The 17,233-nt window shown below is 37.8% G+C and overlaps 2 protein-coding genes across 6 annotated transcripts; one reads left to right on the top strand and one right to left on the bottom strand.

Annotated features, from left to right (window-relative positions):
• The first annotated feature begins 158 nt into the window (after positions 1–158).
• LOC126790527 (protein disulfide isomerase pTAC5, chloroplastic) lies at positions 159–3,668 on the top strand. 3 transcript variants are annotated; one of them, XM_050516793.1, is made up of 6 exons: positions 159–676; positions 811–906; positions 1,048–1,143; positions 2,269–2,494; positions 3,310–3,347; positions 3,466–3,668. In XM_050516793.1, exons 1-6 carry the CDS (start codon positions 191–193, stop codon positions 3,550–3,552), a joined length of 1,029 nt encoding a protein of 342 aa, XP_050372750.1. In that variant the 5' UTR covers positions 159–190; the 3' UTR covers positions 3,553–3,668. The 3 variants fall into 3 exon arrangements, with proteins under 3 accessions (XP_050372750.1, XP_050372749.1, XP_050372751.1); XM_050516792.1 differs by having other exon boundaries at positions 3,463–3,668; XM_050516794.1 differs by having other exon boundaries at positions 3,291–3,347; positions 3,466–3,538.
• A 3,448-nt stretch (positions 3,669–7,116) lies between these two features.
• LOC126790522 (glutathione reductase, cytosolic) lies at positions 7,117–16,921 on the bottom strand. 3 transcript variants are annotated; one of them, XM_050516785.1, is made up of 17 exons: positions 16,776–16,921; positions 16,213–16,379; positions 16,058–16,122; positions 15,890–15,959; positions 14,919–14,990; positions 14,617–14,820; positions 13,876–13,949; positions 13,699–13,782; positions 12,832–12,919; positions 12,639–12,720; positions 11,852–11,925; positions 11,044–11,151; positions 10,855–10,919; positions 9,733–9,846; positions 9,330–9,429; positions 7,802–7,855; positions 7,117–7,405 (listed from the first exon to the last, which is right to left on the bottom strand). In XM_050516785.1, exons 2-17 carry the CDS (start codon positions 16,351–16,353, stop codon positions 7,310–7,312), a joined length of 1,491 nt encoding a protein of 496 aa, XP_050372742.1. In that variant the 5' UTR covers positions 16,354–16,379; positions 16,776–16,921; the 3' UTR covers positions 7,117–7,309. The 3 variants fall into 3 exon arrangements, with proteins under 3 accessions (XP_050372742.1, XP_050372745.1, XP_050372743.1); XM_050516788.1 differs by having other exon boundaries at positions 16,213–16,372; positions 16,776–16,859; XM_050516786.1 differs by lacking the exon at positions 16,776–16,921 and adding an exon at positions 16,591–16,685.
• Positions 16,922–17,233: the final 312 nt, after the last annotated feature.

Genomic DNA, 17,233 nt, shown 5'->3' with positions numbered 1-17,233 from the left:
TACCCCTCTGTATGTGCTAGTTAAAAACGAGGATATTGACCGTTGGCAGATATTGACGGTTGCAATGGCGGTTACTAAATGCTGGCAAATGTGTGGTTTTAACGATCAAATATTCACAACTTCATATCCACTCCACTACATATCTTCTTCTTCTTCTTCACTTTCAGCTTCAGCAGTTGAGTTTGCTCCAATGTCTTGTTCTTCTCTGACTCTGTTTCTTCACCCTCCTCGCCTGAGCCACCTCAAACCCCACCTCTACTCTCTCACCTCTTCCACCCTCACCTACAAATCCCACATTTGCTTCTGCTCCACCTCCGAAGACGCCCGCTGGCTCCGCGAAGAGCAGCGCTGGCTGCGCGAGGAGCAGCGCTGGCTCCGCGAAGAGCAGCGGTGGGCGCGTGACCGCGACTCTCTCCTCCGCGAAATCGCCGACCTCAAGCTCAAACTCCAGGCTCTCCAGGCCGGCGCTTCCTCCGAGAACATCGCCAACATCGCCGGGCTTCTGCAGTCCTTGAAGGAGAAGAACCAGATTGCCGAGAGGGGGTCTACTTCGAGACCCCTGGAGTTGGAGGACGATCAGGTCAAGGAGGTCTTCACTGTTTCCGAGGTGAAGAAGAAGACTACACACGAGTCTCTGAGGAAGGGATCCGAAGGAGAACGTGTTCGAGAAATGCAGGTCTGCTTTTGAAAGGCGAGTCATATACTGATTTCGGGTTTTTGAGTAATGCTGATTGGTGTTGTGGAGTAGAAAAGTATGGTATGTAATGGATGTGCGGCTGGTTTAGTTAATTGGGGTGATATGTTGGACAGGAAGCATTGCTGAAATGGGGGTTTTACTCGGGTGAAGAAGACATGGAATTTTCCAATTTCTCAAGCGGGACAGAACGGGCTATCAAGACTTGGCAAGTAAGATTCAAGTTTCAGTCTTTGTATGCATGAATCAATTATATATAGTTCTGAACCAAGTTGGAAAACATGACTTAAGTTGAAGCTGGCTCTGGTTTGCTGTTTGACTATTCATCTAAGGGGATATATATTCTTTGCCAGGCCTCAATAGGTCTCCCCGAAGATGGAATAATGACTGAAGAGCTTCTTGAAAGATTATATAATGACCCACAAGCCGAGAGTGCTGTTGTTACAAAGGTATGTTTGAAATTCGCATCATGAGGTTACATGATACATGTAGTAGTATTTATGTTGATAGTTAAGCAATCACTTCGGTAATAGTGTGAACACCGTAATATAATCCTGTGGAGTCGAGTAGTATTAGTGTAAGTAGTGTAGACATCACTAGCTAAGTTCTAAGCAATAACTTGGGTAGCAAAGAGAAGTATGCTTCAATAGGGGCAAAAACTCATTGACTGTACGTGTCTTACGAAATATGCCATCTTTTTACCAGTCATTGCAACTACTCATAACCGATCGTACCAACCAAAAACACCATCCGACCTACAGAATTGAGTAATACCCCGCTAACTGTATTCCACTAACTCACTTGCGGCGCCTGATAGAATTTTGAGCATCCAACCAAGGCCTAATCATTGTAGGTGGAGTAAATTTTGCATGTGGAGACAAAATCGATGTCCCATGTACCGCAACTTGCAGTCCCATACCTCTTAACCAAAGCCTTGTTCTTTCCACGTGGGACAACATTCTAATTGTCAGTTACTCGACACTGGCAATGACATATACAGGACTAGTGTGTTACACATATTAGGGCCTCCAAATATTAATAAGCCTAACATATTAATAGATTTAACCAGCTTTCTGGAGTTCCAATTGATATTTAGCTCTTGCCCAAATTGGTTGATCTATTGGGAACAAAGTAGTAGATCGTATTTCTGTGCTATGATCAATCTGCCATCTTCCCTCCAAGGGGTTTAGCTTGACACTGGCAGAAGTTTATCAGGAGAGTACATATTCCATCTCAATGGGTACCATTAAGTGTAAATTGTATATCTGTAATCTGCCACCTTTCTATTGCCAAAGATAGAGCAAGATAGTAGCACGCTCAAAACTTCTGAAAGTCAATTCTTTGTGTGTTAATTACATGCGGAGACCTTAAACTAATATGGTTTTATAATGGTTCTTGGTATAATGTACAGATTGGGGGCATTGATTGTGTGACATAATCTAGACATTGTTACAGGACAGCTGAATGTGATTAGCCGATCGTTTTTCTTTTAGGTTCCATTAGCTTGCAACCTGACCACTTTAGTATAAGTTGTATGGAAATTTTACTTATGATTGAGTGTGTTCTGTTTTCAGGAAGATGCAAATGGAGCTGCAGGTACGTCTGTAACAGAAATCTCAGAGGTGAAGCAAATAGTATTGAAAGAAGATGCTGCAGAGCTAGATGAATCTTACCATCGAGTTTTTCTTCTAGGAGAAAACCGCTGGGAAGAACCGTCAAGACTAAACAGGAATAAGGGGAATGAAGCCAACACAACAAAGTGCCTTACTTGCCGTGGGGAGGGTCGCTTACTGTGCTCAGGTAATTACTTTCGAATATATCCTAGAGAAGCCTATTATTATTTTTTAATCTCTTTGGTTTCTCTGTGGAATGGAAATGGTTCTACCGTATTATAAAGTAATAATGCTATGCTGAGGAACAAAGGTCCAGTTGTCTATTTACCCTTGGTTTTGCTTCTCTGTTGACTGCTTGTTGCATCATGCAATGCTTACTCTGACCCCTTTATCAGGGTTTCCCTTTAAAAAACCTTGGCTTTAAGTTGATTAACCTTGCTCTTTTCAATAGATCAATTGTGCGCCTTTCGTGTTTGCTTACTTCATTTAGGAGAGGTGTTTGAAACTATTGGAAGCAAAATCTAACCGAGGCCTTAATCTTAACTGGGTGCGATCACTGTAGAGTGTAGATACCTCCCTTTTTCCTATTGAAATTGGTCCAACTGCTATGCAAGTCTTAGAATGGCCAGATTTCACAGTTGTTGAATGGCAGTTTGCCAACATTCTCTTAACAGTCATAACTGATCGAAGTTAACACTGGTCAGTTAAACTTTTGAGTCCAACACTGCTTTCACAAGTTATGCAGTTAATATCCCGGCTGATAAACTTTGATTGGACTTGTGACTGGGAATCTATCGAAAGGACCATCCATTGTGTTGTATGGAAAACCTGGACACCTGAAGATTTAGAATATTAAAAACTGGTTTCAATTGCCATTGAATGATATTGAATTCCTTGAAAAGCTGTATTTAAGTTCTGTTGTTTTATTGATTCTGATAGTTTCATGTTTGAAGTTATATTGGTTGATATCCTTGTTTGCTTAGCTGTTTCTCTTTGTTGCAGAATGTGATGGAACTGGTGAACCTAACATTGAGGAACAGGTGAGAGGATTTTACATGTCTGCAAGGCATACACAAACCCTGCGATACACAGTATACTATAATCATTTTATTTCCAGCATAATCCATATGGTTCTAATATTCCCGTTGTGTATAGCAGTTCTTGGAATGGATAGATGAAGGAGCAAAGTGTCCATACTGTGAAGGTCTTGGCTTTACAGTCTGCGATGTATGTGGAGGGAAATAGTAGACTATATGATATAGGCTTCCATACATGTACAGTTTTATGCTATAGTGCATGTAACTGGTTGGTCCTGTAATGATAATAGTGCATAAATGTACTGCAGTTGTTGCAAATGCAATTTAACAGAGATAAATAATAAAAGTATTGACATCTCTAAATTCCCAACCAATTCCAAAACGGCTAAACACTAACCGTAGAGAGAGAGAGAGAGAGAGAGAGAGAGAGAGAGAGAGCTCCTTTTTCTTCCCACTAGTTACAACAGCTATTGCTAAATTGGTTGTAGTTGATTGGAGACATCATCAATGGTCAACAAGGAGTAAAGGGCGATCAGAAGGGAGAAGAGTTGAATTTGGGAGAGATTACAAGAGTTTTAGAGGTGAAGCTTTTGTGGCTAGCAATGTCATATGAACACAAACACACCATTTTGATGCAGACGTCCAACACAATGAACACATCATATGTAAATGATCACAGCTCTCGCAAACAAGAGTAAAATATAGGGCTTCTCACAAAAAAATCATTTTTGACTAACACAATTATAAAAACGTTACCTAATTCTTCAAAACTATAAAATAGTCAATTTTCTATTTCTCTTATACCGTTGCTCACAATTTTAGCAAAATCTACACGATGCCACTGTCTTATTTATCTCTCTCTCTCTCTCTCTCTCTCTCTCTCTCCTCAGATATTTCTCTCACCCTTCTCCCCTCTTCCTTCTCCGATTTGCTTTCTCTCTCTACCCAAATCCTTTTAGCCGGGTCATATACTCGAAGCCTCAAAATGAAAAACCTGTTGGAAAAAATGGTTGGAAAAACCATTTAAAACCAAATTTTAATTGATTAATTAAATTAAGTTAAACTTATAATTAATCAAAGATGAACATAGATTTGAGTTCTCCATAATGAGGGCTACAAGATCATATGTTTGTTTGTGTAATTTGGTTTGTGGGTGAATAAGAAATTGTCACTCAAAGATTGCTACTTAGAATGAGGGAAAGGTATTTGCCCCACATTGGAAAAGAGAAGTGTTGAAAAGACTTTATATAGAATCCATTGTGTATGGATTGTAAAGTGCGTAAGCCCCCTTATACCCTCTCGCGCACGCGCAGGGGGGGTGGCAAATCCTAGGTCGCAAGGGAAACTCGTGTATGCCCGTGCGACCTGCGGACACGAATGCAACACCGAATTGAGGGTCGGAACGCATATTCTTTTTGCATTTCCGAAAATTCGGTTTTGACTTTTCAAATTCTCTTGACTGTTTAAATTCTTCTTGTAACAACTGAGTTATTGTGTGTTATGGAGAATTATAACAGAATTGAAATCAATGTTTGTAACATATGTAACTCATATATGTTATGATCTTTTGATTTCTATAACTGCCATCTTATTTATTACTGATTGCAAATCCTCACAGTATAAATAGCCACCATCCTTTCATTGTAAAAGAATCCCATTCGAAAACACATTTCTCTCCCACTCTCAAAGTTCTTAGTTCTTCTCTGGTGATAGATAGAGGTACCTTTCGAGTTCGTTGAGGGTTCTAGTTAGTAGTGCAACTTTCTAGAATTGTTTAGTCGTTATATCATGGGAGACAAGCGTCAAGCATCCTTGCACCGGTAGAGGAGACGTAAACGTCTTAAGGACAGTGTGGTATCACACACGTCTCGACTATTTCTTCCATCACAAATCGTTCGGTATTATTGTTGAATTTCTTTTCGTGTTCTTCATTTCTGATTATTTATAATTCAGCTTATTAAATTATATATGCAATATATCACTGTTTCTTACAACAAAACCCAACACTCTCCAACTTCAATTGACGCCGACCCCGACCTCCGCATCCCCGCCATCACTGCCTTTTGTTGGTGAAGATGTGAAATTAGTCAATCCTCAAAACGACGTCACAACAGTGTTAATATGTCGGCGAAGATTGAATCGGCACCATCAAAGATGGTTGATCAAGGACTTGATATTTTCCCCAGAAGATTTTTGGTTGCGGATGTGTTTGATAAATTGATTATGAATCTTGTGGACGAGTGAAGTAGCCCATGTGGCCCTGGAGCATTCTATTCATATACGAAGTGGAAAAAGTAAGACTATGACCATATGTGTTTGATTGATTCAAGAATATTGGTGATCAGAAACATAATGAATGTTAATTTGTGTGACTTGGGATTTTGGATTTCGGCATTGTCGACGTGGTCTATGGCTTAGAAATTGACGACGGAGAATGAAGTAGGTCTAGCTTGGGTGAGGAGCTGATGGTAGTGTGACAGGACCTGTGACATGATATGTGACAGGACCTGTGACATGATATGTGACAGCATCTGTGATAGAATTTTGTGACAGCATCTGTGACAACATCTGTGATAGGTAGTGTGACAGCGGGTGTGACAGCATCTGTGACAGGATATGTGACAGTATCTATGTAAATAAAGTGTCACAGCTTCTATGACAGTGAGTGTGATAACAGTTGTGACAGTTAAGAGATAGTGTGACAGTGTTTGTGACAGTGTTTGTGACAGTGGTTGTGATAGGAAGTGTGACATGCCTAGAAGAAATGTGGAAATATGCGAAATTTTGTTAAAATTCAAATGAAATTGGTAAGTATGCTCTGAATGAAAAGAATAACTAGAATTAGGGAACATTGAGCTTCGCTTTCGCCAGAATTGCTTGGAGCACCTCCATCGATGGCGGCAACCCTTTGCGATGGTTGTTGCGCCTTGTACGGTTGGTTGATTCGGAGTGGGTAGTATATCAAATGAAAGAGGGGAGCGAGATCTTTCTAACGGTACAAATCTCGTCAAATAAAAAAAATCACTTTTGACACATGAAATTAGAAAACAATCAAGTAAGATTTCAAAATTAGAATTTAGTCACTCAGTAGGTGTGACAGCGTCTGTGACAGTGTGCTGTGACAGGAGGTGTGACATGCCGAGAGGAAATGTGGAAATATGTGAAATTTTGTTAAAATTCAAATGAGATTGATATAAGTATACTCAGAATGAAGATAATAGCAGGAATTAGGGAACTTTGAGCTTCGGTTTCGCCGGAATTGCTTGAAGCACCATCATTGATGGCGGCAACCCTTTGCGATGGTTATTGCGCCTTGTACGGTTGGTCGATTCGGAGTAGGTAGTATATCAAATGAAAGAGGAGAGCGAGATCTTTCTAACGGTACCAATTTCGTCAAAATCTATCGCCGGACGAGAAAGTTATGACCGAAATTAGAAAAAGAATGAAAAAAAGAAGAAAAATAGTAAGAAATGACAAATTAGTCTATAAAATATTTTTAAAGTGATTATTTTCTAATTTTGTTGATTTTTTTATAATTTCCACTTAAATGTGATGACTTTTTTATAATTAATTCATAAGTACTGACTTTTTCTAATATAAGTTAGGAGATGATACTTTTTTATAATTTGCCCTAAAATATATAGCCTCTTTCATACATAATACCAACAGAGAATGTTATTAACACAACTAATGTACATATCTTATCATGTAACCAAAAGCGGCTAACTACATGAATTCAAATCAAGACAGAGAAATGGAAACGAACTGTATCTTCATGAAACCAGCAAACCTTGGAACGTATTTGCTCTATTCGGTAATGTGAAGCTTTTATTTGGACAAAATCAACTAATTTAAATTTCCCATTTCTATAGGTAATTTAAAAGGACTACCTAGGGCTTGGGAGTACAGGACCGTCTCCACCAGATCTTGTATACTAATCCTCTTTCATCCTACTATTTAAAACCTTACAGATTTGTCTTTGGTTTACCACCTGCAGCAACGCGCCTTGTCACAGAACGCATGGTCACAAATTCCTCTGCAGCAGAAGGGTGTATTCCAACCTGCACAGAGAATGAAATGCTTTTTAGTACAAGTAAAGCCACAATGTGCAAATACAAAGGAAACTTTCTTTGCAAGGCTTTAACACATTTACTATTCTACGAATATCCACAGTTCTCCTCTTCTTTCCCCTATTCTTTCAAATATCTATGAACCAAATCAGAAATTCAGTGAATATATCCCTTCTTTTTTCCAAATGTATTTTGACTACTATTTTCAGTGTAACACATGCATTTACTTCCTGCTTTGTTGAAAATATCAGGGAGTAATCAATAGCATTAAGCAATATATAAGCAACATTATTTTCTTATAAAGTCATTGAAGTGAGGAGGACAGTATACAGTACTGGAAATAGAACTCAGGAAATTATTCATAACCCACGAGGAAATACAACTTACTGTACTGTCAAATTGTGCCTTGGTGGCTCCACATTTCAGTGCAACAGCAATTCCCTGTGGAAGAAACACATGGTAAGATGCCTAACATAAATGATCAAACAAGGAAGGAAAACGGGAGTATTAGTCTCTACAGCACAGAGGCAATACAAGCTCAAGTTACAACATATCGGAATTATGAACATTAAGCTCCACCTTGTAGCAATCGGTAAATAATTATTATTATTATTCTAAATCTCTTAGGAAATCCAATGCAAGATAATTCTGTTGGGATTTCAAATATATCAGTGACATGGCAATAAGTGTTTAAAAGTAACATAAAAACAAATCCTCAGTTGGCATAGTGAAAGTTGGAGCTTCATTTTGTAGGTACATAATAATTTATGTCTTTAAAGCTCTTCAACACTCTACTGCAAATATATACAAGTCGAATATGAAAATAGCAAAGGGAATCCTACCCTATTTGAACCCACACACCCCATTTCCTAGCAACACAAAACAAAGTACTCCTGGGCGATCTTCTCCAGTGCAAGTAATTAAGAATGTGTGTGACAGGTCTGTGCCGGGTACTAGAAAGAGGATCACTTCAGTCAACTTCTTAGAGTACGGTTCATCAGACCAGATCTGGGAATGTATCTCATATCAATGACTAAAAAGAAGACCTTGCTACTGCCTTTTCCCGCAAGCAAAAATAAGATCTTGCCCTGCGTCGCTAGGTTCAAAAAATGGGTAATGGGTAAAGAAGCGCACCCAGACTCAGACCCAGACCCAGTCAGAAATCCCAGAGGCTGGTGGAGACTTCCTGAGTGGCAAGAGTTCTTAAAATTTTTACTTTTCTTTTCAGATTATTATTTCTTCAGTGCGTCCAGACCAACTTCATGTTCCCGAGTTGCAGAGAACAATCCGAACTGAGGCAATCTTTCCGGATTCGCTCCGCCTTACAGCAGCTAGGTTAAACCAGTGGCTACACACCTTGATAAGCGCTCTGTTACAAGGCTTTTTATGTATCTTCATTCGTAGTCCCTATCTAATAGCCACCTCCCCCAAAGAAAGGGAGCGAAGGTGGAGTTCTCACATGAACAAAGGGACCTAAGGCGCCCGCAAAGGGCCAAAAATTAAAAACCCTATGAAAGAAAGAGCTTTAGCAAGATGCCTCGAAAAGGCCCCACTTCACTCCTATTACTTAGCAGGCCGAGAGAACTTTACCAATTCATTACTCCTACTACTAATATAGAAGAAGATCTATTAACACGCATGGCTACCTATATAACAGGGGGCCTCTGACCTCTGTCTCACAACCGAAAATAGAACCTGTAGCTTCATGCCCAGACCTGAACTGAACTGTTTCGAATCATATTTTTGTCTTTTCCATATTACTATCAAAACAAAATTCTTTTTCGAAATAGAGTTTCAAACAGATATTACTTGTGTCAACTACGACATTCCAGTATGTAAACCATAATTGCATTGCACCACTTATAAGTTTATAACATAGCAATTTGCGACAGTAAATAAGTCTGTAAAGATATACCTGCAAAATCTCGGGTGAATCTGGCCCACACATCGATGCTCCTAGGACTTTATCCGTCTCAGCATCAACAACAAGCTTCATAACTGACTTTTCTTGCCGTCTACAACAAATATATTCAAGTCAATGCTTAAAACACCAAGGGAACGGCCACATCTCTTACACAAAGAAGAGATAATTGATATTAAATGTTCAATACTGCTTATAAATTGAGGATTAACCGTATGAAATGGATAATTGATGTCTCATGGTAATCCTAGTGATTAAATTCGTACTTTATCATGATTCATGGAGCTACTAAGTCCAAACCAAATAGTAAAATTATTTCCAAGCCAGCTTTTGTATTGGCATGCATCAAGACCAAGTATCTGTTTGCAAGGCCAAGTGATCACAATGCTGCACTTACCCTGATACAGTGTTCTTCATTGGATTAAAGGTTGATGTGAAAACTAGTACATCGCCATTGGCTTGCTCTATTGCCTGTTCTTCACTAAGCCCCACCACAGATAGAGGTGGTATGCTGCAAATTAGCAAACACAAATTAATAAAAGAAGATTATTCAAATAAAAGTAATCATTTTCCTTAGCACTAAACACAAATTAAAGTGATTATCATAATGTATCTTTTTATCGAGAGTCGGAATTATCATAAAGTTTGTCTCTTAGTTTTTTTATTTGATTCCTGCTATATTGACACCAGTGTTAGACATCTCACATACATTGAAAGCGCTTTGCGAGCAGTTGTTAAAGATACTTTCATTTGTGTTATCTTTAACAACTGCTCGCGAAGTGCATGTATGTGAGATGTCTGACACTGGTGTCAATATAGTAGGAATCAAATAAAAAAACTAAGACACAAACATTATGATAATTCCGACTCTCGATAAAAAGATACATTAATTGAATCATGAATCAAAATCTCCTAAAGAATAGAGTACTTTTATCAAATAACATCGTGATTTATTTATAATACAATCCGATTCCTTATGTTTTCCTATAACTGAAAAAAAAACAACGACCCCAGTATTAATGGCAAGTGGGATCCCCCCAGAAGATGATAATCTCAACAGAACTTCTAAACGAAAGTTCTGAATTATTAAGCAGCCACACTCAGATTCATAGCAAGTTTTAGAATTTAAATAATCTTTCAAGTCGATGTAAAATCACGATTTTATCAAATCATGTCTGCCTTAGGGATAAGGGAATAACTATTAATATTGAGATGTAACGCGTTGCATATCAGAGAAAGCATAAAATAACCAAGTAACGAACCTAAACATCATGTACAAGGCTATGCAATTAGCCACAGTTATTATGGACGATCCTATGTCAGAAGCTAATTAGGTGGTTTAACATAATCTAATTCATAATGTGTGAGGCACATCTTTGGCAAAGATATCATGAGGAATATTACATATTCTACTGGACTTCCAGACAAGTATAAACTGTGTTTTCTGTTACCAGTTCCACCATAGAACCGAGTTACCATTTAAAAACAGAAATATTTCTTTCAGAGGAGAATCTGTTACCTAAAAACTGCACAAGGTATATCTCTGTAATCCGGTTTGCTAGGTTCCCCACCAAAAACTGTTTTCTGTAGGGAAAATAAATAAATGAATTAACAGTATGAAGCCCTCTCCTTGCTAGGAACTAAAGTTTCAAAGCAGAAACAATTACACAGCATATGTTAATGTAAACATCAAGTAGAAAATACATACTGCAAAGCATGTTCCCTCCATTAGAGCAACAGGAGTAAGGTTAGCCCGGTTTGTGACATCACCGACAGCCCATATGCTAGGAATATTGGTACGTGAATACTCATCCACCTGAAACAGAGAGTGAGAGTCAAGACTTCTAGTGTATTGTCGCTTGCCTCAGACAACCAGTATCAGATGAAAAGCATAAATGAAAAACTAGAAGACAAATATAGCATTACTATCAACAAACTCGGCTCCCTATCCACTTTCAGACCACCCCACCTGGTCCATCTAGACCCCAATATGATTTTCCAAACCCACAAACGTACTCTTAACTTCTAATGGTTTTAAGTCACCCCATTGGCAGCATGATGGTGATTTGCAAACCTCTAACACATATCAATGATATCATTTATTACTGGATTGTAAAGACATGTTTAATAGCCGTAAATGACCCATTCCTGATTACACAATGAGAGGCACACATGAGTAGGGGGTTTGAATTGGCATTACTAAATCATCAAAACCCCATTGCCAATACAAAATGATTGAGATATAACCTGTGAATGGAGAATTAGGGCCCGGTCATTGGCCAAACATAAAAAATAAAAAATAAAAAAAACACAACAAGCAATACATGCATAGAGGAATTAGATTTATAACCTAACAAGAGACGTATGACACTAGGACACCTGAATTAGTGAACTAAAATCCATAGACCTCAAATGCCAAAGCACTGGAAAAAAAAAATCAAACCTATTCAAAGTACAAAGATGTAACAAAATATCAAATGACTTATGCATGATATGAAAAAAATATAGCTCATCACCTTCACAGCTCCAAATGAATCAAGTTCCACACCCACAGCTTCCAAGTTCAACCTATTTGAATTGGGAAGCCGACCTGCCATTCACACCATGGACAGGGTTAATAGACCATTAAACAGCAATCACCTCTAATGCTCCTTTTTTATGTCAAGTAAACGATTATCATTTGTGAGCATGTGTGTGTGTGAGACAATAAGCCAAGATGATAGTAGTCCATAAAGCCGACGGATTCCTAGGTTGAGCTAAGATCTCCGTAAAGCAACGGATTAATTTGACTGGTCTTTACTGCTTTTTGCTCTCTTTTTTTGTTAACAGGACTCACAGCAGCAGCTAAGTTGCACCACTAATCACACCTTTTATACATTCCAAGTTCCCAAAACTTCCTACAACCCTAGACTACCCGACACTACAGACTGGTCTTTACTGTTACCAACTGACAAAGACAGATTATTGCTTTTGCAATTAAATGTATGTGTGAGTAGCAACAATTGTCTTATCTGAGATAACCAGGGGTTGAACATAACATAAGGTGCACTTTTAAATGCTTAGCTGTTTGAAGAATTCACTTTTAAACAGCCAAAAGTTGGTAGGGACAAGTTTCAAGATGATTATTTGTATTGGCCAAGTGCACGCTCGTGCAAGCTATGGCCACTCATGCTTATCCTCTAGATGTTAAGTTAAATCAACAGAATGAATCACAAACCATTAAAGCTGCATCCAATGGTTATGACCTTGATCTAAAGGTGTATGCCAACAGGTCGTATTGCAACTAAATGGATTAGTAATTACCAGTGGCAAACAATACAACATCCGCTATCAGCTCTTCACCATGATCTGTGACTACTTTTATGCCTTCGTCCGTTTTTATCAACTGAATTAACAAAACAACCATTAGTACAATGACAAACAACAGTCTAAATATAACTATAGAAACATGAAATGATAGCAACAGAAATAAATGCACAATTTGTATTTGTATTACCTCTGTCAAATTTGTTCTCGGGTGTAAATCAATTCCCCTACCTTCCAGATTCCTTGCAACGACTGCCCTCATTTCATCATCAAACCCTCTGTAATAGAAGATTGTTATATACTGTATAATTGAAATACAAAAACTATGTGTCTTTCAAGATAAATTGTTACATGGTACAGGAAGCATTTACACATAAGGTAATTCGCATCATAAACATAAAGTAAAAGATCAAACTCTACATACGCAAGGCAAAAGGAGTATCAATTAAAACTAGTATCTTGGTCAGGAACCACAATAGACGCCATGAAAAAGCAGAAAAGTGTAACTTTTTCTCATTTTAGAATAGTGCAATTAACTTTTGCAGCTTTGCTTACATGTTATGCCGCATGATAGTTCAAAATCTTTAGACCTTTTTTTTCTGATAGAAATCTGAAATTAATTAAAATTATAGTAAGTAAATAAGATGGCTGGACAGCACAGTTGGTAAGCAATTCACTAAACAGAGAACTGGAAAAACACAAACTCCAACACAGACCGAAGTACCCAAAAAATTATGAAATAAATTAGACAACCACAGCAATTTTCAAAAAGACCAATCGCTGAATTTCGAAAATACTGCAGCCCATATAAATGCCGACAAACTATTGAACACATCTACCCTATAATCCTATATAAATGCACAAAGAGCACGTAATATACTTAAACTTAAAGTCCCCTAAAAATTTTAAGAGCCTCACAACTGTAACAACATCAAATAACAGACATTAAAATCTTGATATAAGTAATTTCACCTTAAAGATCAAAGAGCCTAAATTCACAAATCAAAGAGCCTGAATTCACAAACGGAAACAAAAAAAAAACATTCCAACTATGTACCTCAATGGAAGTTCCTTTCTGAAGAATAGATCCACAGAAGCGCCCATCCCACGCCATATTGAGGCAAACTCAACCGCAATGTATCTAATAAGAAGACACAGTGATGAATAAAATCAATAACATGCCTAAGAGAGATAGAATCAAACAAGCTCCACAAAAGACAAGATTAAGACAAACCCTCCACCAAGCACCACGGCGCGTTTAGGCAACTCCTCTAAACTCAATGCTTCATCAGATGTTATACCCAATTCCTAGGGAAGTCAGGAAAACAACATTAGAAAGAAGCCAATAAATGTTGACCAACAATAACAGCACATGTTAGCATCATATTTATGAATGCAAGCATTTTCCAATTTTCAGACAGTCATTCTACTTTAGTTGCCAATGAGTTACCATTATCAACAGACGTCAGTAGTAATCCATCGCCTGCCTTGTTTGTGTTAACCGTTTCTCGGTTTCAATGGTTTTATGTTTGTTCCAACAATAAAACATATTATTACTTTGACGATCAATGAGGAGATGAGAAATTATCAGTCACTGTTTGGTGATGGGGAGAAGGACTGTATTGTCTAGGGTTTTATATGGAGCACTGTATATGTATGCTTGGATTTCATTTCAAATATATCTGTAACCACCATTTAGTTGAGTTCACAAAAAGTGCATGCACACCTGTGTATTTCCTCTTTCTTGTTAGCAATAAAGTCTAGTTTCTATTCAAAGTGGAAAAAACCTGTGTATTTCCTCTTTCTTGTTAGCAATAAAGTCTAGTTTCTATTCAAAGTGGAAAAAATCAATAATTGTTTCCTTTGATTAAGTATAGAATATAGACGTATAGTGCAAATATTATAAACCATTGTCAGAGTTCAGCCCAAAAATAATAATCATAAGCTATACACACTATAAATCCAGAATATATACCTCACCAGGAATACCAGTTCGATGCGCCCTACTACCAGTTGCAATCAATATATGCTTTGCCGAATAGCTCAATTTAGTGCCATCTAGCTGTGTCACCTCAACCTCATTGGGACCAACTAGCTTACCCTCTCCTTCAAACAGTTTGACCCCAGCATTTGACAATAAACGCTTGTATATGCCATTTAATCGAACTATTTCATCTGTCTGTTTTTGAAATAGCACATATAAAAAAGACAAATCAAGTTATCAGATATCCTAGACAATAAGTAAAGGAGATTTTACGACTCAAAACACTAACTAACCTTTTTCTGCAAAAGTTTCTTCCAGTTGAAATCAACTTTGTCATTCACTTCCCACCCATAGTTCTTGGCATCCTACAATAACAAAACAAGGACCTTAATCAGACAATTTCTTTTACCAATTAACAAATTTTTTAATGGGAAGCAACGAAAAATATAATTAGAAAAGCAACAGATGCTAGATAATGCACTACAACAATTAGTTTGATAATCAATCAAGTTGTATGATTCACTTCTTATTTGCTGAAGTGTCAAACTCTAATTGAAATCAAATCTACATCATAATCACCAATCAGATGCATGAGTTTGGAGGTAAGAAAAGGCATATCCCTCAGATCATCTAACATCAACTTTAAGGAAAATATATCTGGAAGCTCCTGGGGACGGAGGTAATCCATAGATGCTCTGACTCAAGAAGCATGGATAGAAATGATAGCAACTTATCAAGAATAAACATGTTTTATTTATCGGTTGAGTAATGCATCAACCCCTTACACTGAGCTGCAGATCATCCTCTATAGGAGAGGTTGAATTTTCTATTACTTGAAAGATGTGTCCTACTTGTTAGAGATCTCCTACCCTACTATATATTTTCATGTACTACAAGTCTCCAAATTAAGTCATTCACCAATATACGACATTAACTCCAACGAACTTCTTCAAACAAAGAATGTAAACTGCTCACTTCTGTTATTGATAATTAACCTTCCACTAGACATCTTTGATGATTGTTTACAAAATTTAACCTATGCAACATAACATTTTTTAACAAAGGCCAATAACGCTATCATTTGTCTACTAGTTGAAAAGAAACACATATGTTCTACATTGAATGACAAAATTCGAAACCATTTAAAGGTTAAGAAATTATCATGTCACATATCTACATTGACAGCCATATTTCTCCACTGGTGGATCTAAGAAATTAGCAGTTTCATCCAAAATACTTGCTAAGCACATCAACATACTCTCACCTCAATTTCACCGCCAAAAGCTGCTCCATATACCAAAATCTTTTTAGGAACACAACCACGAATGACACATCTGCACACGATATAAAATGATAAGCAACTTCAACTTCTGATAACAATGTGACAGACCACCAACAAGGGCCTCGAATTAGGGAGTTTTAACAAACTTACGTTCCACCAACTCCTCCAATCACTTCAGAACTGATAGGATGAAATGGAAGCTCACAAATAGCAACCTACAAGCATTTTATATATGATGAGCTTGTGTTCTACCAGAGAGGGCATCAACCACGAAAGCTAACATCAGAGTATGTTCAGTTATATACCTTAGCTCCCATATTAGCAGAAAATCTGGAGGCACGAACACCACCACTCCCAGCCCCAATGACAAACAAGTCGAAGTCGTAGTGGGCCTCCTCTTCATTTGGCTTGCTCAACTCACCATCAATCAGCATCTTCCTCGCCATTACTACACACTAAATCGACCTGAACTCTACAACCAGACCACAATATCATCATCATCAAAAATCGTGTCTTTTTTACAGAAAAATGAGTACACAACCCCAAAAAAAGCATCAAACTTTGGAGATGCAAAGAAGCAAGATACTGAATCTAATGAACTCATAATACACCTCCAACCATACAGATGATCAAAAGCTTAGATTTTTACAATAGCTACGTAAGCGTAATGATAAAGTTCAAACCTTTTGGGTCTAATTAGAGAAAAAAACGAGGTGGGATCGAACCAAATGGAAGCTACTTTGTGGTGGGTGTTTAGGGTTTAAGGAGACAACAATTGGAAATGGTGGGTTTGTTTCAGAGAGAGAGAGAGAGAGAGAGATAAAAAGGTAGGTGGGAGTAGGGAGGTGAAAGACTGATGAGTACTTACAGGTAGTGAGGCAGCTGCTGCTGTTTCTTCTTCTGCTTCTTCCTGTTGTGATTTTGCTTCAGTTCCAAAAGTATATGACTCTACTCGTAATATGACAATTAGTTGGATCCGCCCCTATTTATATCTGCTGGTGTTTCTGTTTGATTTTTCATCTTAGAGATTTTTTTTTAATAAAAAGAAATTCTGATTCAGAAGGTTTTCATAAGTTGTGAGATTCTAGTGATGGGGAATAAAACAACAAACCCCAACAAATCGGATACGACATTTGAATTTTTTTTTTGTTACACAGGGGGCACTAACATGTAATTGAAATTCATAAAAAGGCATGGCATTGAACGTGGACGTTTTTAGTGGGATGAACCATGCTCCAATAGTTTGCAAAAAAAGTCACATGCTGATGTGGTCCTTCCATTTAATGAAAATGAAAATACTCTTCACAAATTAGATTTGGAATTTGC

The sequence above is a fragment of the Argentina anserina genome, chromosome 4 (genome assembly GCF_933775445.1).
Source record: "Argentina anserina chromosome 4, drPotAnse1.1, whole genome shotgun sequence".
NCBI classification, from domain to species: domain Eukaryota; kingdom Viridiplantae; phylum Streptophyta; class Magnoliopsida; order Rosales; family Rosaceae; genus Argentina; species Argentina anserina.
This window is presented reverse-complemented; position numbering and strand designations above follow the sequence as displayed.